This window comes from Mizuhopecten yessoensis, unplaced genomic scaffold (genome assembly GCF_002113885.1).
Source record: "Mizuhopecten yessoensis strain PY_sf001 unplaced genomic scaffold, ASM211388v2 scaffold2101, whole genome shotgun sequence".
Classification (NCBI taxonomy): Eukaryota; Metazoa; Mollusca; class Bivalvia; order Pectinida; family Pectinidae; genus Mizuhopecten; species Mizuhopecten yessoensis.
Genome location: NW_018404378.1, coordinates 172,654 through 195,927, shown reverse-complemented (window position 1 = coordinate 195,927; position 23,274 = coordinate 172,654). Strand labels below are relative to the sequence as shown.

The 23,274-nt window shown below is 40.6% G+C and overlaps 1 protein-coding gene across 5 annotated transcripts in view; it reads right to left on the bottom strand.

Moving 5' to 3' along the window:
- Positions 1–465: 465 nt before the first annotated feature.
- The window catches only part of LOC110445190, a 135,240-nt gene continuing 112,431 nt past the window's right edge, over positions 466–23,274 (bottom strand). For 3 of the 5 annotated variants that reach the window (XM_021489667.1, XM_021489669.1, XM_021489668.1), the window contains exon 3: positions 466–2,365. In XM_021489667.1, the coding sequence (XP_021345342.1) occupies positions 1,187–2,251 (1,065 nt within the window). In that variant the 5' untranslated portion in view covers positions 2,252–2,365 and the 3' untranslated portion in view covers positions 466–1,186. Of the gene's footprint in view, positions 2,366–2,533; positions 2,553–12,651; positions 13,039–23,274 lie in introns of those variants that run through there. The other 2 variants (XM_021489670.1, XM_021489671.1) reach the window with 2 other exon arrangements.

Here is a 23,274-nt window from a genome sequence, read left to right as displayed (position 1 = left end):
AACAAAACCATGTTGAAAAAATTGGAATAAATATTAACTATCAATACGATTACCTCTCCTCGCAAATTCATGCAATAAAAATCACCTATTGCAAAATATTCCTGACTAACAGAGGGAACTTAAAGTACGATGCATAGCACCCGCGACTACCTAGCAACCACACATTAGAACTTATATAGCCAATCTATAGTCCTAACTGTACAGTATCGTTATCCACCTAGCAACCACAAATACTATAGCATTGGAAACTACTTGGTAACCACCTAGTAACCACACACTATTGTCTTGGTTACCACCTAGTAACCACACACTATTGCCTTGGTTTCCACCTAGTAACCATACACTTTAGCCTTGGTTACTGCCTAGAAGCCACAGACTATAGCCTTGGTCACTGCATAGAAGCCATATACTATAGCCTTGGTTACCACCTAGTAACCACACACGATAACCTTGGTAACTGTCTAGTAGCCACTAACTATAGCATTGGTTACCACCTAGTAACCACACACTACAGCCGTGACTACCACCTATTTACCACACACTACAGCATTGTTTAGCACCTAGTAACCACACCCTATAGCCCTCGTTACCACCTTATAAACACACCTTACAGACTTGGTTACCACCTAGTAACCACACACTACATCCTTGGTTACCACCTAGTAACCATTTAATATAGCCTTCGTTACCACCTTTTTACCAAACACTAAAGTCTGGTTTCCACCTTATAATCTCATAAAGCTTAGGTAACAATCTACTCCACGATTTGACGATTACTCAATAAATAGTCACCATGCTTGCTCTGATCAGCCATACCCCGTTTACGTATTGTTATGAGTCGTTCTCGAATAAACATGGTAAAACCATACCGAAAGATAATTTCGTTAGTGACTATCAAACTTAAACTTGTAAGTTACACTCGAAGGAAATGTGTGTTTCCTATACATGTCGGTGGCAGTTCTACTTTATCGTTAAGCTAGGTTAAACAGGTGTGGCACGTTAAAGCATGTCTGTGATTTATTGAGTAGTCCAAAATACGTCATTTTTCGTATATACCGCCATTACTGTAAATCTAAGGCATTCCTACAATATCTGCTTGAGTAAAACTGTAGATCTTGATAAAGCACACTGTATTCTAGGCTAAAATACACAACATGCTGACTACGGTACCTAAGGTCTACGTTCGTCAGTGGAAAATAGCTTCATCATGATTACAAATTTCCGGTAAAAATATTTTTGGCAAAATAAATACTTTTCCACTATCGCCCACTCTAGATTCGTACCCAGCACAATCTATCATTCCTTTCCATACAGGCAGGTTGGGGAGTAGCTTCTTTTTCCACATTTCCGCCTTGTTGCACATAAATTTGATCCTCTTCAATCCGTTAGCTAATTGATGAACTGCTAGAATGGAACCGGAAGCATCCACAACTTTTGCACCGACTTCACGCGCATACCAGATGAGCCAGTTGTCCACCAGAGGGCGTCCTATCACAAGATCCGGCACAAATTCCCATGGAAACAGCTCGTTCGTTATATAGTAATCCCCTGCAAATCCCCACGAGAGTTTGCCGTGTGGAGCTAGTTTCTCCACGTCTTTAGTACCGTTGATTACCGGTTCCTGTAGCTTAGATATATTTACATCCACTCGTTTTCCTACAATCAGTAACGGCCCTTTAGAGAACTCTGGATTTTCCGCTACAGCTTCTAGTGTTTTCACTAAGCCATCATTGAATACCAAATCTGCGTTAGCGTAACCATAAAACTTACTCCTCGCTCCCCCTATAACCTCCTGAAACATGGTCCTAAGAACTGGCGTTCCGAAACACGCAGTACGATCTATTTTTTTCACCTGCCAATTGTGTTGTTTAGCGATATTCTCCACTTCCGTGTCGTTGGAATACACCAGTGTCGTGACGCTGCGACTTAGAGACGCCCAGTTCCTAAGGGCGTTGTGGTACACTACCGGCTTCTGCATGGAAGGGTTCCACGTGGTAAACAGTGTCAGAAGACTGTCGTTATTCCCTCGTGCCTCCCACGTGGCGTTGATGTATTTCTGATAGTCGAAGTCCAGCTCAACATAGTGTCTGTGGAAGAGATGTACCGACCTACAGGCCGTACACTTAATGTTCAGGTCCGTCCACAGGTTTACGATGCTCAGCACAACAGTCAGGCCAATGAGACACAAGAGCAGTCGACGCCATCTTGTTCGCGTGTACGTCAGGCGTATTGGTATCATTTGCCAGGGCATTTTATAAAACAACGAGGCGTGCTCGGCATCCCGGCGTATCTGTCTAGCTCATAACATGTCGAGGTGTCCTCGGCTAGGCATACCCGTCTATCCAGCAAGTCAACGGTCACACACCTGAAAACACACAACGAGATTCAAGATAATTCAAGACTCGGAATTTCTAATACGGAGGAACGATAACAGGAAACATTTAAAAACAAGTACATTCAAAATACCCGTAAAACTGCAAATGAATTCTGAATTCGAGACATTGGTAGATAAAACAAGTACTTTATACTGTACATTCACAATATCTGTTAAATACTGTAAATTATTATTTCGAAATAATTCGAAACATTGGTAGATAAAAAAATGTTTAACTTGTGAACATGGCACTATAGATTGAGCAAATTTCAAGGAAACAAAAAATCGACTTATTCGCAAGATTGTGAAAATGTATATGCAAATGTAAATAATACACAACGCCGGATAAATAAACACATCGCGAACTTATTAATAGAACCTGTCACTCATGTATGATGTAAACAGAGAAATGTCAACCCTCGAGACGTTCTCGTGCTAAACTTCAAACATCTTACCCGAGGGTTGTGGTATAGCTGTCTATTCTTACCCGAGGTTTTTTTCTCCCTCACTTTCCTGCCGTAAATATATGTCGGTATAGACGAATAGCCCATGAAATATTGGACATAATTGATGACGCTACCCTTGTTATACTGCATTAAGTGATGACGCGATCGTGACGTTTTTAGAATAAGAGTACTTGTAATCTATCTTTCCTAAGGTAGAAAAAAAACGCTAGTTTATCGAGTGCAAGAAGCGAACCTGTGAAGTGTGGGAGGAACACGAGAAACACAGTTATATTATGCAAAGATATCATATTTTTATTTCACGATGGTGAAAATAGTATTGCTCAAAATCACACTTAAACTGTTTACATCGTGATCAACCACACACGCAATCCTCATGTTCATGCATGGACTACACAGCACGACATTGACTGCATAACCAGCCGATAAATATTCACATATAACACAAAAAATACAATGTACCACCATCTATCACGTCCAATTAGTCTACCGTCGAATGCTACCACTGGTCTACCATAGAATGTTACCTCTGGCCTACCATAGAATGTTACCTCTGGTCTACCATAGAATGTTACCTCTGGTCTAACATAGAATGTTACCACTGGTCTACCATAGAATGGCTACCACTGGGCTACCATAGAATGCTACCACTGGTCTACCATAGAATGTTACCTCTGGTCTACCATAGAATGTTACCTCTGGTCTACCATAGAATGGCTACCACTGGGCTACCATAGAATGTTACCACTGGTCTACCATAGAATGTTACCTCTGGTCTAACATAGAATGTTACCACTGGTCTACCATAGAAGGCTACCACTGGGCTACCATAGAATGCTGCCACTGGTCTAACATAGAAGGCTACCACTGGTCTACCATAGAATGCTACCACTGGTCTACCATAGAAGGCTTCCACTGGGCTACCATAGAATGCTACCACTGGTCTACCATAGAAGGCTACCACTGGGCTACCATAGAATGCTACCACTGGGCTACCATAGAAGGCTACCACTCGGCTACCATAGATAACATAAGACTACCTCTAAGCTCTCGCATGAACTAAACTGCCTTCCATTATTGTCTTGCATGAACTTCATATTTGTGCCCAAAACGACCCAGTTAATAGTCTTTTGCTATATTATCGCAGGGGAAATTGTCTCTAGATGAGATTAGCCCGCGGCTGGTTTTCAGATTGGGCTTTTTAATTCCTAATCAATTATCGTCCTCGTCAAGTCTCCCGGCTAGTTAACAGCCAACACCATCGTAAATGTTCTTACGTTTGGTATCATACCTGTATGGATAAGAAGTAAATTGCTATGTAACGTTGTGTCTGAGGTGAAAGTATTTCAGAAAATAATGAGTTATTTGTCAGTAAATGTGAAGGAGAGGAAAAGACAGAGCGAGAGCGGCAAAGAGAGAAAGGGCTTGTTTCATCTATTTCAGGATCCCATACATTCCTGTTTTGTGTTCGTGTGTTACATCATGGTAAACTCCACTGACTGTGCATTGTATGGAGTATTAATGTGGCATTGAGTCACGGAATCCCTCGCGAGACCTGAGGGAAAGATTTTCTTTTTCAGATGTCAAACCTATCTAAGTTAGCAACAATATGCGTTAATAATCAGTCAATCATTCAACGATTTGTCGGGATTCGTCCCCATCAGTGAAATCAGGAACAATTATAAAGTCCCCCTCATCTAATTTAGAAACAATCGTGTGGCCCCACAAAATCCACTCAAATCTTTAGATGCCACACACCTAAATAAAAACAAACATAAAAACAAACATTTAGGTCCCACACACCTAAATAAAAACAAACATTTAGGTCCCACACACCTAAATAAAATAAAACATTTAAGTGCCACACACATTAATTAAAACATCTTTGGGTGCCACACACCTAAATAAAAACAAACTTTTAGGTCACACACACCTAAATAATAACAAACCTTTGGGTCACACACACCTATATTTAAGAATAATCTTCAGGTCCAACACACATAAATAAAACACCTTCGGGCTCAACACACCTTCATCAAAAAGACTCTTCATGTCCCACACACGTCAATCAGGAATACAGGTGGAATCGTTAAGCCCGATGTTGATTAAGTTTGAAGTCCCAGACAACAAAAATATATTATATCTTTAACTTGACAGTGAATCCCAAACATAATTACCGATATTTCGACTTGAATGACGTTTATTCGAGAAACAATCGCAATAATTGGTTTATATTTTTTATCATCTGTTTTTACAAATATGATTGAAGTTCGAGTATCATTGAAATATTTAGGGATTGTCGACGGCTTTGGTAGGGTAAACATCAATCGGAGTCCCAGGGTAATCAAACATCTTGTCTTAACAAAAAAAGTCAATATCGTCATCGATAAATGGTCGGTCGACGTAATCCTAATCCCGACAAAGACAACTCCAAAACCATCTCGTATTTATACTTAACAGTACAGACCACTCAATTACATGTCGGGATTCGTAAAGCAATCGAGCGCCATCGCAGCCCTGGCCAGACCTGCAAGATGAGTGTGTCATCATATCCATTCAATATGTATTACAAGCGACCATACCTAAAATATAGCCAGAAGTGGTTAGTGGTATGACGTCACTTCTATGTGAAATTGGTGTTTGGTGTGACCGTATCGGAACAGACATGCACAAAACGGTCGACAATCTGTAGAAATACACCCGACGTCATAACAATTAGGACAAAATACGTTAGAATTCAATAAAGACATGTAGGTGAGATATGACGTCACGCTCACTTAATACTGGCGCGTGGTGATACGATAAGCATCTGAATAAAAATGTAAAACGGCAAACACAGCACCCCGTCCTTAGCCGTTTTGGTGTCGTAATGTACGTACATGTACGATTTCTTATCGAAAGGTTATATGTAAAATACGGAATGACATTTAGGAAACAGGACGGACACATTGCAGATAAATTAACTACAGGCGCACGAGACGAGCAGACTCGGCAGTTTGTTAAAATGTCGCTCGTGCGAAAGTATAGTTAGCTTACTATCACATGATACGGGAGTCAGCGGTGAAACAATGCATTTCACTGGTAACATTGCTTGTTATTTGTATCACAAAGTGTCCGTTGTATTAACATTGTGCCTCGAGGATCGATTAACGCGCGTGTGATATTCAACAGAAATACTAGATGTGCAGATCACATTTAGTATCGGAAAGATTGTTTTGTTTGTTTTTGTTTTTGTATTGTTTAACGGCCCATGTCATTTAGGGCCAACACTACTGTAAAAAGAGACATTCACGAAAATAAACACATCAAGCCAAAACTTAATAGCTTTAAATATGTGAAGGATTCAAGAAATACATCAATATCGAACAAATTGGCTGCACAATATATCATATTTTATTGTAAAGATCAATACAGTATAAATAGTAATATATTAATTGCACAGACACTGTATCGAATATTTTGTTTATAGACGGTACATCATGAAATCTTTCACATATTTGTTTGATTTCAGCGTATTCAATCATAAAGCTGTAAATGGTTGATCGCATGCATGACAATAAGGCTTATCGAAAAGAGGGTTGTTAGCTGGCTTCTGCATGACATTTGTATTTTTGTCACATATTGGTTGTCTTTTCATAATTGTTATACCGTGCACAACAAGACTATGAACAGCAAGTAGCCCATCGGCACCACATAACAAGCTATTACAAAGTTGCACATGTGAGTATCGGTATGTGTATGTGTCACATATATGTTTTTTGACTAAATCCAACTTAAATTCCATTTTTTTAGTGAATTGTAGATGTCTTTTTATTCCCGTTACAATATATACCGTGTGACCAATATCTTGTTTATTGATTTAATGCGTTTCTGTTGTGTGTTTACTCAGACAATTGGCTGTGTATAGCATTACATTACATAAAGTGCCGGCACCCCAGGGAGCCAGAAGTACTATAGGTATATGTAAGTATATGTAAGTCTGTATAATTGATAGCCGATCAGTTAAGATGGATACTGATAACCTTGTATGACTCATGTTGGGTTTGAATTCTAACTGTGCTGAATTGTCAAAATTTTATCAAATTTACTAAAATAAATTATTTAATTACTTAAGTTTTGTAAAAATTACAGAAACAGAATTACCAAGATTTCTTTTCAAAAATATGTGAGTGGTATTGGTAATAAATGTGTGTGCAAAATATGAAATTGCTGAGTGTGTGCTAAATTGTGCTAGAGGTTGATGTTAAGTGAAATGAGAATTGTTTGGTGCTGTCTCTGAACAGCACATGTACATCAGGGGCTATAACTTTGTTTTCTTCATAACTTATTACTTTATTTCCACCAAACTTCACCCTTTTACTCGGTAATGTATATACTTTCAAAAACTTACTTTATTTCAACACGTTAACAATGTTAAGTCTTCCTTTAAGGAGTCACACAACTAAAGCAGCTAATCAGCAAGTGTTTCATACGATTGAAATCCCTATCTAAAATTTGTTCCGGGTTAATACAGTGCCTCTGAGTTTTTACAATGAATGAAATCAGCAGATATTGAACTTTAAAAAAAATTATAGTTTTAGTAGATTTTAAAATGTTATGACGGATTGATATGGGGTCAACTATCAGGGGGTGTTCCCGTCGTTCTTCACCAGTTTGGCTTGTTAACTTCCGGTTGTCAAAAGGAGACGCCTGTATTGCTCTTACATTGTACATGCCACCAAATTCATCAAGACTGTGAGTTAAGTTGACTCGGAAGCTCAGTCGTTTAGTGCGATAGTATAACAGTCTAAAGTCCAAAGGGTTCGACTTCCGGTCTAGCCCACACAATATTTACGCTCAGAACTCTATTGTTGATAATATTTTGTTTATTTTATATTTGTTTTTCAGAAAAGCCCCGCCAGGTTTTCTTATAAAATAAGATTTATCAAAGCTATGGTCATGCCGACATAATAGTTTCCAAAACTTGGTTACATGTGACAGATTTTAGCAGTGGGACGAGGGCCCTTCACATTTTATATCAACAGACAAGACTTACCCAAACTTTTGTATTTGGTTATTTCTCTATTCATCATGATGGTGTGTCGCTATGTTTCGTCACATGATGGTATGATGTTAATAAGGGAATTTTTTATACCACGACGTTCATCTATCGGATGGCCAAGTGAGTCATTGACATTTACTAGCTTTGAAGATTACAAAATAAGAAAAAATATCTCAACGAAGATTATTAAGATGTAGAATTTTAAAATCTTTTTGAAAAGATCCACTTTGTGAAGCGTAATGCAATTAAGTCTATTAGAATAAAATTACATTGAGCCTTTTTGAAAGTCACAGAATAACAGGTGAGCTACATTGTGTGAAGGCCCATCGGACTTCTTTCTAAGCTCAAAGACTGTTTTATCCATTGTCGGTTGCCAAAATAACCAACGAAAACATTACTACGCCAAGTAAGCTCCATGTCCTGTGGCAGGACACGGATCTACACGGACTTATAGTTGGTGGGGGGTTCTCGTTTTTTTCTTTTTTTAATTTATACCAGTTGTGACGGACTAAAACTTTGAGTGAAGAGGTATTTCCAAATATAAGCTGTCCTGACATGCTGACACAGGAAAACCGCGGGCGGTGGTTGTCTTGTCAAAATGCATACAGGTATGATCAAGTATCTTCTATATTTTGCCACGAAAGTAAACAATCTAACAGTACATGAACATGCAGCTCAATAAAAAGCGCAATAAATCAACATCGATGCCGTCTTGTTTACCTGTCCATTATATCGCGTTGCGTACATTTTTAGCCCCTGGCTACCACAGGATGGTCAAACAGACACATAACCACACGGGCGTGTAACAGCAGGCACTATACCCTATTCAAATCACACACACCATATCTGCATACCTGTCCATTTTGATTGATAGACCACTTATAGTAAAAGACAATTCATATAGCTTAATTGCCCACCCTATATTCCGACACACTTTGTTCGATTCATTGGCTGTTTTCTCTTTTGCACGATGAAGCAACATCACCAATGATAAAGTTTGGCAACTTTTCCTAAGGTTTTCGAGATAACGGACATTTACAAGGCAAGAATATCTAGGAGAATGTGAAGGCCAGAAATATAAACCTTGGGATGAGAGGTAAGGGACAAGGACGGAAAAAATGAAAGGCCACAGGATCGGGTGTGGGACTGTTGTGAAAGGACACAGGATAGGGTGTGGGGGCTGATTGTGAAAGGAAACAGGATAGGGTGTGGGGCTGATGGTGAAAGGACACGGGATAGGGTGTGGGGGCTGATTGTGAAAGGACACAGGATAGGGCGTGGGCTGATTGTGAAAGGAAACAGGATAGGGAGTGGGGCTGATTGTGAAAGGACACAGGATAGGGTGTGGGGCTGATAGTGAAAGGACATAGGATAGGGTGTGGGGGCTGATTGTGAAAGAACATAGGGTAGGGTGTGGGGCTGATTGTGAAAGGAAACAGGATAGGGTGTGGGGCTGATTGTGAAAGGACACGGGATAGGGTGTGTGGCTGATTGTGACAGGACACAGGATAGGGTGTGGGGCGGATTGTGAAAGGACATAGGATAGGGTGTGGGGCTGACCGTGAAAGGACATAGGATAGGGTGTGGGGCTGATTGTGAAAGGAAAGGTGTGGGGCTGATTGTGAAAGGACATAGGATAGGGTGCGGGGCTGACTGTGAAAGGACATAGGATAGGGTGTGGGGCTTATTGTGAAAGGACATAGGATAGGGTGTGAGGCTGATTGTGAAAGGACACGGGATAGGGTGTGGGGCTGATTGTGACAGGAAACAGGATAGGGTGTGGGGCTGATTGTGAAAGGACACAGGATAGGGTTTGGGGCTGATTGTGAAAGGACACAGGATAGGGTTTGGGGCTGATTGTGAAAGGACACAGGATAGGGTTTGGGGCTGATTGTGAAAGGACACAGGATAGGGTTTGGGACTGATTGTGAAAGGACATAGGATAGGGTGTGGGGCCGATTGTGAAAGGACACGGGATAGGGCGTGGGGCTGATTGGGAAAGGACACAGGATAGGGTGTGGGGCTGATTGTGAAAGGACATAGGATAGGGGGTGGGGCTGACTGTGAAAGGACATAGGATAGGGTGCGGGGCTGACTGTGAAAGGACATAGGATAGGGTGCGGGGCTGATTGTGAAAGGACACAGGATAGGGTGAGGGGCTGACTGTGAAAGGACATAGGATAGGGTGCGGGGCTGACTGTGAAAGGACATAGGATAGGGTGTGGGGCTTATTGTGAAAGGACATAGGATAGGGTGTGGGGCTGAGTGTGAAAGGACACAGGATAGGGTGTGGGGCTGATTATGAAAGGACACAGGATAGGGTGTGGGGCTGATTATGAAAGGACATAGGATAGGGTGTGGGGCTGATTGTGAAAGGACATAGGAAAGGGTGTGGGGGCTGATTGTGAAAGGACACAGGAGAGGGGGTGGGGCTGATTGTGAAAGGACACGGGATAGGGCGTGGGGCTGATTGGGAAAGGACACAGGATAGGGTGTGGGGCTGATTGTGAAAGGAAACAAGATAGGGTGTGGGGCTGACTGTGAAAGGAAACAGGATAGGGTGTGGGGCTGATTGTGAAAGGACACAGGATAGGATGTGGGACTGATTGTGAAAGGACACAGGATAGGGTGTGGGGGCTGATTATGAAAGGACACGGGATAGGGTGTGGGGCTGATTGTTAAAGGACACAGTATAGGGTGTGGGCTGATTGTGAAAGGACACAGGATAGGTTGTGGGGCTGATTATGAAAGGACATAGGATAGGGTGTGGGGCTGACTGTGAAAGGACATAGGAAAGGGTGTGGGGGCTGATTGTGAAAGGACACAGGATAGAGTGTAGGGGCTGATTGTGAAAGGACATAGGATAGGGTGTGAGGCTGACTGTGAAAGGACACAGGATAGGGTGTGGGGCTGACTGTGAAAGGACACAGGATAGGGTGTGGGGCTGATTGTGAAAGGACAAAGGATAGGGTGTGGGGCTGACTGTGAAAGGACACAGGATAGGGTGTAGGGCTGATTGTGAAAGGACACAGGATAGGGTGTAGGGGCTGATTGTGAAAGGACATAGGATAGGGTGTGGGGCTGATTGTGAAAGGAAACAGGATAGGGTGTGGGGCTGATTGTGAAAGGACATAGGATAGGGTGTAGGGGCTGATTGTGAAAGGACATAGGATAGGGTGTGGGGCCGACTGTGGAAGGACATAGGATAGGGTGTGGGGCTGATTGTGAAAGGACACGGGATAGGGCGTGGGGCTGATTGTGAAAGGACGCAGGAGAGTGTGTGGGGCTGATTGTGAAAGGACACAGGATAGAGTGTAGGGGCTGATTGTGAAAGGACATAGGATAGGGTGTGGGTCTGACTGTGAAAGGACATAGGATAGGGTGTGGGGCTGACTGTGAAAGGACACAGGATAGGGTGTGGGGCTGATTATGAAAGGACACAGGATAGGGTGTGGGGCTGATTATGAAAGGACACAGGATAGGGTGTGGGGCTGATTATGAAAGGACACAGGATAGGGTGTGGGGCTGATTATGAAAGGACATAGGATAGGGCGTGGGGCTGACTGTGAAAGGACATAGGATAGGGTGTGGGCTGATTGTGAAAGGACACGGGGTAGGGGGGGGGGCTGATTGTGAAAGGACATAGGAAAGGGGGGGGGGCTGACTGTGAAAGGACATAGGATAGGGTGTGGGCTGATTGTGAAAGGACACGGGGTAGGGGGGGGGGCTGATTGTGAAAGGACATAGGATAGGGTGTGGGCTGATTGTGAAAGGACACGGGGTAGGGGGGGGGGCTGATTGTGAAAGGACATAGGATAGGGTGTGGGTCTGACTGTGAAAGGACATAGGATAGGGTGTGGGCTGATTGTGAAAGGACACGGGATAGGGGGTGGGGCTGATTGTGAAAGGACATAGGAAAGGGGGGGGGGCTGACTGTGAAAGGACATAGGATAGGGTGTGGGGCTGATTGTGAAAGGACAAAGGATAGGGTGTGGGGCTGACTGTGAAAGGACACAGGATAGGGTGTGGGGCTGACTGTGAAAGGACACAGGATAGGGTGTGGGGCTGATTGTAAACGGACATAGGATAGAGGGGGGGGGGGCTGTTTTTAAAAGCACATAGGATAGAGGGTTGGGGGCTGATTGAAAAAGGACACAGGAAAGGGAGGGGGCTGATTCGTGTGAATAAATAAACAAAGATACCACATGAAATAAAGTAGCAGGAAAGAGAATGCGGAAGCGGGATGAAAGCTGGGGTGAGCGGAACAAGGTTTGGTGTAGAATGACCAGGGGACAGGGCATGAGTGGTCCATAGGAGACTTGGAATATGAAAGGGTACCGATGTGAACGCGCTCCGCCTTTCATGTATAACTGTCTTTGTAGCATAATTAGCATATTGTATATGGAGTTTAACTCTACGTTTTGAATAAACATCAGTAACAACACGGATAAAAATGTTTGTTGAAATTGTCTTCAGTGAGGAAATATTCTGTACAGTGACGGGAACACGTAAGATGTTGGTGAAAACTATTCTTGTTAACATATAAAGCATACCTATGTATCAGAAGTGAATTTAAGTTGTGTAATTAATTTTATTCGTTATCTTTTATTTTAGATGATACGATTTAAGGTTTTAAACATGAAACCATTAATACGTTTCAGTACCTATTACATATGTATAACATTAAATCAAAACAAGGTTTTTTTCGGAAATAAAACGGACGAGACTTCGGTATTTTTTTGTACAATCGTAAGTAACTAATTAATATCTACCTGAGGTTAGTAATGACGTTGTTTCTGGTTAAAAACATCCATGGAAATTGGTCCTGTGTTATGCTGGTCACACACACCTGTTCGTCTCCTCGGCTATAGAATGACCCCGCAAGGTATGTGTTTAGTATCACTGTCACCGCGCATACATGTACATCTAGCTATAGAGTACAGGTGAAAATTGATGTCTCCTTCATCGATATCACTAAGTATTTGGCTGTAAAAATAGACTGTTTTAAACCAGACGACTTTGTTTGTGTCTGGACCTCGGCCGATTTTTATATAGGAAATGCTCCAGTTCTCTGTGAAGAATCCTTGAGCACGCGACGTGTCGAATACTTTTGGGGATTAAAACAAGCCTACAGGTACATCCTCCACATCGTCCGTCGATTGTCAGACAATGTGTGGCGCGTATTTGGCGTTCATGGTAACGTGTCTTTGGGGTTATTTCCGGTGTTACGGTTCAACAAGCCTTCGGGGCAACGGCTTGTTTGTTTGTTTGTTTACAATATTGATTGAGTGCAGGATTTTATCGAGTTTTGTCAGACTTCAATTATGAATAATATCGAAAAATATTTTTGTATAATATTTAGTATTTTTGGGTATCTTCACTGAAGGATTCAAACAATCGGTACACTTTTATAGAGTTTGATAAAAATAAAAATGATAATTCAAATACTGCTAGTGTTTCGCAATACAGCAAACAAAAAACAATTCGATACGGTACACAAGAAAGTACCACGATACAATACGTTTCATTTCATGTCATCAAATTTTATTGACAAGATGTCATAATCAATTGGATTGAATAACAGGCAAAGCCTATATAAATTCTCTCCGTCAAAATTCAATACGTTATGTTATCACATACCTGTTGAATCTTGTTATAGTAATACAAGCAATTTTCAGACCATGAAATACAACGTTCTGTAATGTACATGTACATGTGCAATACGGAATGTTGTATTTACCAACTAGCCGGAACTACTTTTTATTGGAATCCCCTTGTCATGGCGAACTGAAAAGTTCCCTGTATTTGCAAAAAATATCAAAGTTTATAAAATCTTTGTATCGATCTCTACCAAATAAGGAAGGTACCTGATAAAAGCAAGACCACACACTTGTGTTTTTCTAACGAATAAGAAAGCACTTATTTATTGCGCAGACGTATATATTCACTCGTGCGCTCCGCGCACTCGTTAATATATATTCGTCCGCGCAATAAGCTCGTGCTTTCTTATTCGTTAGAAATATATGTCGTTACAGAATACAACCAATCTGTTTCTTACTCAATCTTATTTGAATTGACCACAACGTACATGCGAACTTCTGTCCATACACTAGGTCGATGTGAACCCATTGATTTCCTGTCTGTCTGACTTTCTTAGACCGATAAGTGTCAAAATGCATTAGCCTGTGTGCCGCTATATGGGAGCGATTTACAGGTAAATGTAATCTTTCTTAGGAACAATTAGTTCCCGATTTGACCCGATGTAGCATACGGTGAATCCGGGGATAATGTCGGAGTCTAGTCCACACTTCATTGTATAATCGTCACATCCTTCTACGGTCTCATAGGTGGCATTTGTCGAACAAAACCAGAGCCTGTAAATGGTCATTACACGCGAAAAATCAATATCTTGCTCAAAGCGGATATCTTTTACCGTGATCAGGGTAGTTGGATGGCTTAGCGGATAGCACACTCGCCTTTCACCAAGACGGCCAGGGTTCGATTCCCCGATCGGACTTGAAAAAGTATGGAGTAACTTGTTCGGTTTTCTCCGAGTACTCCGGTTTCCTTCCACATTCAGACCCCCTGCGCGTTAGCATCGGGGGCCATCAAGAGTAATTAATATAAGTTGATATAAAACCTATTTCGTAATTGTTGCAAAATAAATAAAAATGATATTTGAAATTTAAAGCATACACACATTCAAAACAAAATGAATTTCGGCGCGTCATTATGAACACAGTTTGATTTCTACTTCCATCCGACGGCCATCTACTTTAATGGTGTAGCAATTGATTGAGATAAGTCAATGGTTTCCCACAGACAACTTTCCTAGGCTCAGGTCTGACTGGCACAAGGATGTAAGGCCAAAAAAAGCCCAATAAATATATAAATAAACAGTCAACTAAATGACAAATTGAATATAAGATTTGGAATGTTTGCTTCATGAATCTAAAAGATAACAAGAGGCCCAACGGGCCTGCATCGCTCACCTGGTATTAATCACACACTTGTAATCTTAAAAGTGGACTGAAATACAGCTACGGGCAGAATATCAGTGTTTGATTCATAAGAACCGGTTAAAAGATTTAAACATATGATGCCTTTGACCTTGAATGTCGAACAAGTACATAAGGTTGAAAGTGGGTCAAGGTCATTTATTTGAACAAACTTGGTAGCCCTTCATCCCAGCATGCTACAGGCCAAATTTCAGTACCCTGGGCCTTTTGGTTATTGAGAAGAAGTTGTTTGAAGATTTTACGACATTCGACCCCTGTTACCTTGAAAGTGGATCAAGGTCATTCACTCGAACAAACTTGGTAGCCCTTTATCCCAGCATGCTACAGGCCCAATATCAGTACCCAGGGCTTTTGGTTATTGAGCAGAAATTGTTTGAAGATTTTAAGACATTTGACCCCTGTGACCTTGAAAATGTTCAAGGTCATTCATTTGAATAAACTTGGTAGCCGTTTATCCAAGCATACTACAGGCCCAATATCAGTTCCCTAAGCCTTTTAGTTATTGAGAAGAAGTCATTTATAGATTTTAAGACATCTGACCACTGTCACCTTGAAATTGGGTCAAGGCCATTCATTTGAACACATTTGGTAGCCCTTCATCCCAGCATGCTACTGACCAAATATCATCACCCTGGGCATTTCAGTTATTCAGAAAAAGTTGTTTAAAGTTTTTAACATATTTCACCCCTGTGACCTTGAATATCGGTGAAGGTCATTTATTTGAACAAACTTGGTAGCCAAATAATACGGACGACAGACGCCGCACCATGCCATAAGCTCACTTGGCCCTTCGGGCCAGGTGAACAAAAAATGTGGTATTTACGAATATCAGATGCGAAAACATGCTTTACACTGACTTACTGATAGTATTGGAAACATAACTATTGAATATTCAGTGTATCATATTTCCTGAAATAGCAGGATATATTATGCAAACGATTTGACAATATTTACGTTGTTATGTGATTACGTCAGAGATCGTACTAGTGTCACTTTTTTACGATAGCATTTGATGGGAGTAAATTTTCTAAATCTTATTAACATCAGACGACACCTACTCATTTGATTTAAATATGTTCATGCAATAGGCCTCATTATTTTCCAGGCTATTATATATTATTATAATAAGGTTTAAAACACCTAAATGTGTGGGCAGATTATATTTCACACTGTACAGGTACAATCATGTATACCTGGTTTTGTGTCACTATAGCGATCACATGAACGATTGAATGAAAAGCTTGTCAGTGGCCACGCATACAAAAACGACAAGGATAATTTCAAACAGCTTTTGTCATACACAAATCATCTCCTATAAATAATACATCACTTTGAAAAATATTTTGAAAGTTAAAATATGTTTATGATATGATACAGGTTTTCTATTGGTTATATTCTATGTCATAGTGCAGATAAAACACGTTCAGAATTGCTATCTGCAGAATTGCGATTTGCTTTTCTTTTCTCTTGAAAAAATATAAGTTTCACCGTTTTGTTTTCCGATTCCAGGATCATCAAACGATCCGCCACAAACTAATTAAGATTGCTTTATATAAGCTAATAATATTCTGATTTTCAAAGAAGTTCTGACAAGGGATGGCGCTTTCAATGGTTTCTATCGGCTGTAAATGTGTGGTGAAATAATTTATTTATACTATGGTTTAATATAAGCGCATGTCGTTCTGAAGAGATGGAAACGTAATCCTGATTTTCTCAATTAAGGTGAAAGTAATGACCCGTAACTTAGACCGACCCACGTGTTTCCGTACGAGGTCGTCACCCTCACATGTCGCCTGTTGTTAAGTGACGTCACAACAACTTCATACTCTCACCAGCGGTATCACCGCTAAATTGAAGACGACATTTTGAACATTCCTCTTAGTTCACGTGTTAAAGTGTAAGTACTGATCAAGTACAAGTAAATGATATACGTTTTATAAACAGTAGCATCTGAAACCGTCAGCTAATATTAGACTACATCAGTCAGTCTCAATAAGCATGACTTCTGTCGAACGTCAAATAATCAATCAGGAAGGTTTCATTGAATTCCGATATCATTCTTGTAAAAGATTTTGTCGAAACTATCAGTCTATCAGATAGCAACAGACACATCGATAAGCCGTGAAATTTGTCCAGTGAGGGACTTTGGTAGGAAGGATACTAGGCCCAATACATGTATTTTTTCAAAGATATCGAGCGGGACTACCATCAGAAGACCATATCGCAGCAGCCCTATTAAAAATGCATACATTTAGCCTAACATCAGCTGACTCGATATATTTGGAAAAAGACTCGCCTTAATTTTGAAGGAAGTATATGGGGATTGAACGGCATGTTTGCTTTCATATTCGAATAAAATGCATTTCTGCTGGTAACGTTCATAAAGTGGGGTGCAGCGCAAATGTAAATATAGAATTTTGATGATATTTGCTTGGTATACTAACCACCCCAAACCCTGGTATTAGTCAGGCAGACGATCAACCAATGAGCTAATGGTAATTACCCTCTGGAATGAGAATAGACTGCGACCGTGTTCATTCGACCGCCCATACAATAACAACCTACGGCCTAAAGGACCTAAAACTTGTTTATCTCAATTCTAGAGAATAAGGAATGACAATGGTATTATGGCTAATATCCCGATATCAATGGGGATCCAGTTTTCCTTTTGCAATATGAATATGGAAGCTATTCCATTATGACCATTAATATGCATCTGGTGTCGTTGTCATCGTCCAAAACCTTTTTTTGAGAGTGTGACATTGCTTGGACCTTACCTTGATTTACGTCACTTGTACCGTCCGTGAAGCAGACGCCGCCTACCCTAATGACACACCTGGTCTTATCCTGATTAAACTTTTTAAGGGATGTGTGTATACCTTCACTTTGTTCCTATTTCCTCTAGCTTTATCGATTTCGTTTGGTAATTTCGGTTTTGCTTACAGTTCATATATAGTGATTTTGTTTTTGCTTGGATTTTTAACCCTTTCACCCCAATATAACTTTAGTAGACTCTACCATGTATTGATATGGATGAGTCCATTATGGTCTATAGTGGGGTGAAAGGGTTCAACCACGCTTTCCGTTTCATTGTCCGTTTTTTTTTCATTAACGACTGATACGTGAAAGTTCCAGAAAGCAATTCTTATAAAACACAGCTCTCGCGCACTCAATGGCCTTGATTTTATCACAAATATCGTCATTGATCGACCATTTTTTTTCTAGCTCAGTTATAACTAATGGGTTTGCATTAGTTTTCCTAATTGTCAATAATTGCTTATAATTTGACATTTGCATGTATTTTCACTTTTCAGACAAAAACATTACGTATGGCACGAAACTAAGCTGACCAACAAATATACTTGAATCTGACATTGTTACAAAATAGGGTCCATTTAACACCGAGTCTTTGTGTTTGTGATGCTGAAGTTAAACAACTCATCAAGTATTGTCATGCCCTTCTACACAACAAATAACCATGTGAGCAAACTCCAAACGTATTACGCCCCTCACCTTGAAATTAAATAAATGCCACGCTCTTGAACATGCCATCGGTCAAATATCTTGCTACTGTTACTGTTTGACCCCGGAGACCTTGTCGACATCTGTTTGAGAGAACGCTATAGTCTTTCACCCCAGCATGTACATGTAACAGCCAAACGTCATGAACCTATATGTCTCTTTGTTATTCAGAAGCACTCGATGTAAAGGTTTATCACTAAGACGCTAAAACTAAATGGGTTAACGCAACCCAAAAGATCAAACTAGACAACACAACTTCCCAAGGACTGACATATGTCATAACCCTTGCCCAAGGTTCATCACTATCAAAACAGGTAGTTGCCGGTGACAGAGAGACACCTCAAAGTAATAGCCCCTCAGTAGCAGGTGCCCGAGTCCGGTTGCGTACCTCTGGGTTCTAGTATTCTGTAACCTTAACCCAGAAGGCTGCTTGTCAAATATCATGAGCGTATGCCTTAGGGTTCTGCAGAAGATTAATTATGTATAAAGGTAAATCATTAGCAGTAGTCATGACCATTTTATTACGACAGAAAAAAAAACCAAATCGACTCTACTCCATACCTCCCATCCCACAGGTAAAACACAATCATTTTGAAAGCTAGAATGTAAGACAGCGCTCATGCCGACATTCAAACTTCTGAGTTAAAAAAAAACGGGAATTCATACTATACCCACATTCGGAACATCCCGACTAATTCACCCATTGTCAAATTAGGATGTTACCAATAGAAGAGTACGTTCCGAGTTATGACAAAAAATGAAATCTAACTGACCTCGATCACCATACAAAATCGTACATTATTGTATATCACCCACCATATAATGAGCGTCACGTCTCAGCAGGTAGAACAAGGCCGTGCATTAACAGTAAAAAGTTATGCCCCGTTGCTAAAACAAAATCAATAGAGACAAGTACTTAAAATCCACTGGTAATGTATTTGAGGCAGGACTTTAAATGAGATATCAGCTCTGGTGTAATACACCTACTCCGATTATTAAAAACCCTAGCACTGCCGACGTCTGGTAGGTTATTTGAAAATATTGATCAACTGTAGGTGAGTTTTAAAATCTTGAAAGGGGGATTTTTTTCTGAAAGATTTTCTTAATGCCATGAATATTCTTTCAAAGGACACGCACCACAATTTATACATACGTCTACACTGTTTTGCACAAAAAAACGGCACCACAGCGGCCTCCTTCTTGTGCAAGTAACGCCAACACGTGAGGTTACACCACAGGTAGGTTACGTTTTAGGCATACTTTATTTCTTAAAATCAAACGGCATTGCCCACAACTAGTATCCCCCTTACTTGTATGTTGAAACACCATTGTCAGCCAAACATAAACGTTCGCCCTGGTGAGGCTGTCCCCAGAACTTGGCATACCCAAGTCCTTAAAATGGTAGCTGGCATTCCCTTCGTAAAGTTTAGCATTTAGGTACCAGCAACCAATGGTTAACCCGTTGCCAGTATAATGTAACCGGGTTGCTGCGATCGGCATAATATTTCAGTGAGGTAGCACACTAAACTCGGCATCAGATCTGCGATTGCATGGAAGCAATTACACTAAAATACTGCCTCCAGTACATATTCAGTAGCACGCAGTAGACAGAATACACATTGAGGACCGTCTTGCAATTACCTTAGTTGTTAATAAAATGTTAAACCAAATAAAACCAAACCAAAGGAAGCATTAACTTGGATTTTCAGAATATGGCGGAAAATAAAGTATTTTGCAAACCTTACCTTCTAAATGACGAATACCATTAAAACATATATTAATTTGATTGCATCAGTCATTTAATACGAATACTTCACATTTCAAATGTTCCAGTGATTTTTTTTCGATCTAAGCTAGCAGCAAAGGATAACATATTTGACAAGGAGAAATAGACCGCAGCCAAATGCTTTTTCTTGATGCTCTGCTTCATGAAATATGCACTAAATCCGGGCTATACCATTCTCGTTGTGTGGTCAGTCGAGCACGCATTACTACCTAAATGTTCAAACACCTAACGACAATTTAACACACATTTCATGACACTGCACTTCCGCAAATATTTGGGGTGAACAAAACGTGAAAGTAAGACTGATTTGAGAAGGATATACTAAGGTATAGGATCACAGGCTTTCACAGCGCTGTAGGCAGGGTCAGACTGTCTCCACACACACACAGGCGGTGTCCGGCCCGGTCGATAGTCTGCAGTGTACCGATTTAGCACTAATGCAATAAGGGGTGCAGCTCTTACATTTGACGAGAACGAACAGGTTCTTCTCGGTTCGGAACAATTATATTAAGGTTTGCGACAAGACTGGTCCATTACGTTAGACGTGTAGACACTGGGTACCGTCTGGGGACCAGGCTTGTCGCTGTTGTGTGAGCCACGTCGTACAGACCCAAAACGTTCTACGAACATTAAACATGGTTTACTGTAATATAGATCCACGAGGACAGGCAGTGAATGTGTCTTAATACATGTCGTGATACAGCCCGTCACATGTGGCGTATACCTTACGTATTGATACTTAGTCCCTCGTAGACGGCGAATTTTTAAAGGCATTACATTAACTTACATTCTGTATCAAGTTGATGGTTTAAATGTCATTACATTTGGTAAGATGCGAGCAATGTGTCCGTGTCAATAGTAGATACGGGTTTACACGCCGGTAGTAAACCAATACTTTATAAACACTTGGCGAACAAAAATCGTTTGTATCAGAATTGCTTTAACATCGATTTCGTGGGGAGAATACGTATGAGATTGTCACTGTTTATACGCAGAAAATGCATCGGGGCTGATTGTATAAGCAGCGGACCGCCATCACTATAATTATGAAGCTTGAGGGGGGATTAGTCTCCAAAAATCTGCCTTGTCGTAACAGACAATTAAAGTCGTGGGATACGATAATTTGTTTATTTTGAATTTAACGCCCCTGCAAAAGCGACGGTCATATCGAGTCTGGAGACATCGCCGAATAGAAAGAGCAGGAAAGTGAGGAAAGGAAAGACTTCGATACCAAGTGTTACGATAGGGGCAGGACATCAGTGATGGAGCCTTCAATGTCCCCTAAACATACGCCACCAATGGAAGCCCGATTCTGTAGTGAGTCACACGTTAGTCGCCTCTCACGACAGCGGTACGACGCAAAGTGTGCAAGTCGTTCATTGCGATGTATGTAACTCTCAAATTCAAGAAGGCTGTCGGTCGGACATCGTGGTTTTGTGATCAGTCCCAAAAATTAATATGCATTACTTTAGACCACGGGGAACCCTCATGTGAAATCAAGGAAATAGCCTTACAGTCCTTTCTGAGAAATAGCGCTAACAAGAAATGTTTAAGGACGAACGTAATGACGGACGGACAACAGACGCAGGGTGATTTGAATAGCCAACCATCTGATTATGGTGAGCTAAAAATGTAGAAAACAAACGATTAGTAGTAAGTCGATTTATGTGCGAGTTTTAAATCCATGTATATAGCCTAGAAACTCAGTGTCCGATATCAGAAACACTTTTGTAGTACATGTGCACATTATCAATGTTCCAACCAGATCAATACTAACCTGCCAGACTCGTCCGTAAATATTTATCCAGTTAAAAATCACATTAGCATAAAATATTGTTTTTATGTTTTAAATTGAAACTTGGAAAGATCAGATAACATTATCCATGCAATTCTCTTCGCCACAGAATAAAGATTGAAAATTAATTAAAAGAAAATATCGATTATTTCCATGTTGATTAAGAATAAGTTGCATAACATTCAAAAGATAAAGATCTCTGAAATCATGTTCCTCTTGGATTGAAATCTCCGGAGAGCTTTCCTTAAAGTCTGTATTTTCTCAATCTTCTCTTTTGCCTGAGAATTCAACGCGTCATGTGTTTATTTTCAATGCGCCGTATACTGTACAGGTTTCTACTGAGGATATAGATGGATTCAGTCTCGAGCTGAAAGTGACTGAGCGTAAGAATTACTGGAAATAAGAGACCCACTCTGTGTGACCATCAATATTGGCCAAGAATATTCATTTGAGAAAATGCGATAGCAAGTTAACCCATCAGTTTGGCCCCCTATTACCAGGGAATATAGGTCGAAATGTTATTACAAATGATAGATTCCAAACAAGTCAGCTACCTGCCTACTGTCATTATTCTAGACCTTATGGATCTTATGAAGAAGTCTATAGAAGCTGTTTCCTATTCTTATCCGTGTGGACAAGAAAGTTTATAACCGTATTTACTCTAATACACTTGGGGATCCTGCATGCTACAGACAGTCAGGGACCTCCAGATCTTACGTCGTGTGAAGATTTAACATAATTGACTCGCTTCGTTTTGGATCAAGGTCATTTATTTGAACAAGAAAGGTTCCGTCATTATAACCAACAACAGGTACATTATCACTACTCTAGACGTTTTAAGTCATTATAAGATCCTATTTGAATCTTGTTTCAATCATGTTAGCATAGTTCAAACATTACGCCCATCACCTTGAAATTGAATCAATGCCATGCTCTAGTACAGGCTTGGTATTCTATTGAAACAACATGTCAAAGACTAAACCTTGTTTTTAAGAGAACTTGATAGCCTTTCGCCCCAGCATGTCCATGTAACAGTCAAAGGCCATGAACCTATAGACCTTGTCGACACCTTTTTAAGAGAACTTGATAGCCTTTCACCCCAGCATGTCCATGTAACAGTCAAAGGGCATGAACCTATAGACCTTGTCGACACCTTTCTAAGAGAACTTGATAGCCTTTCACCCCAGCACGTCCATGTAACAGTCCAAGGACATGAACCTATAGACCTTGTCGACACCTTTCTAAGAGAACTTGATAGCCTTTCACCCCAGCA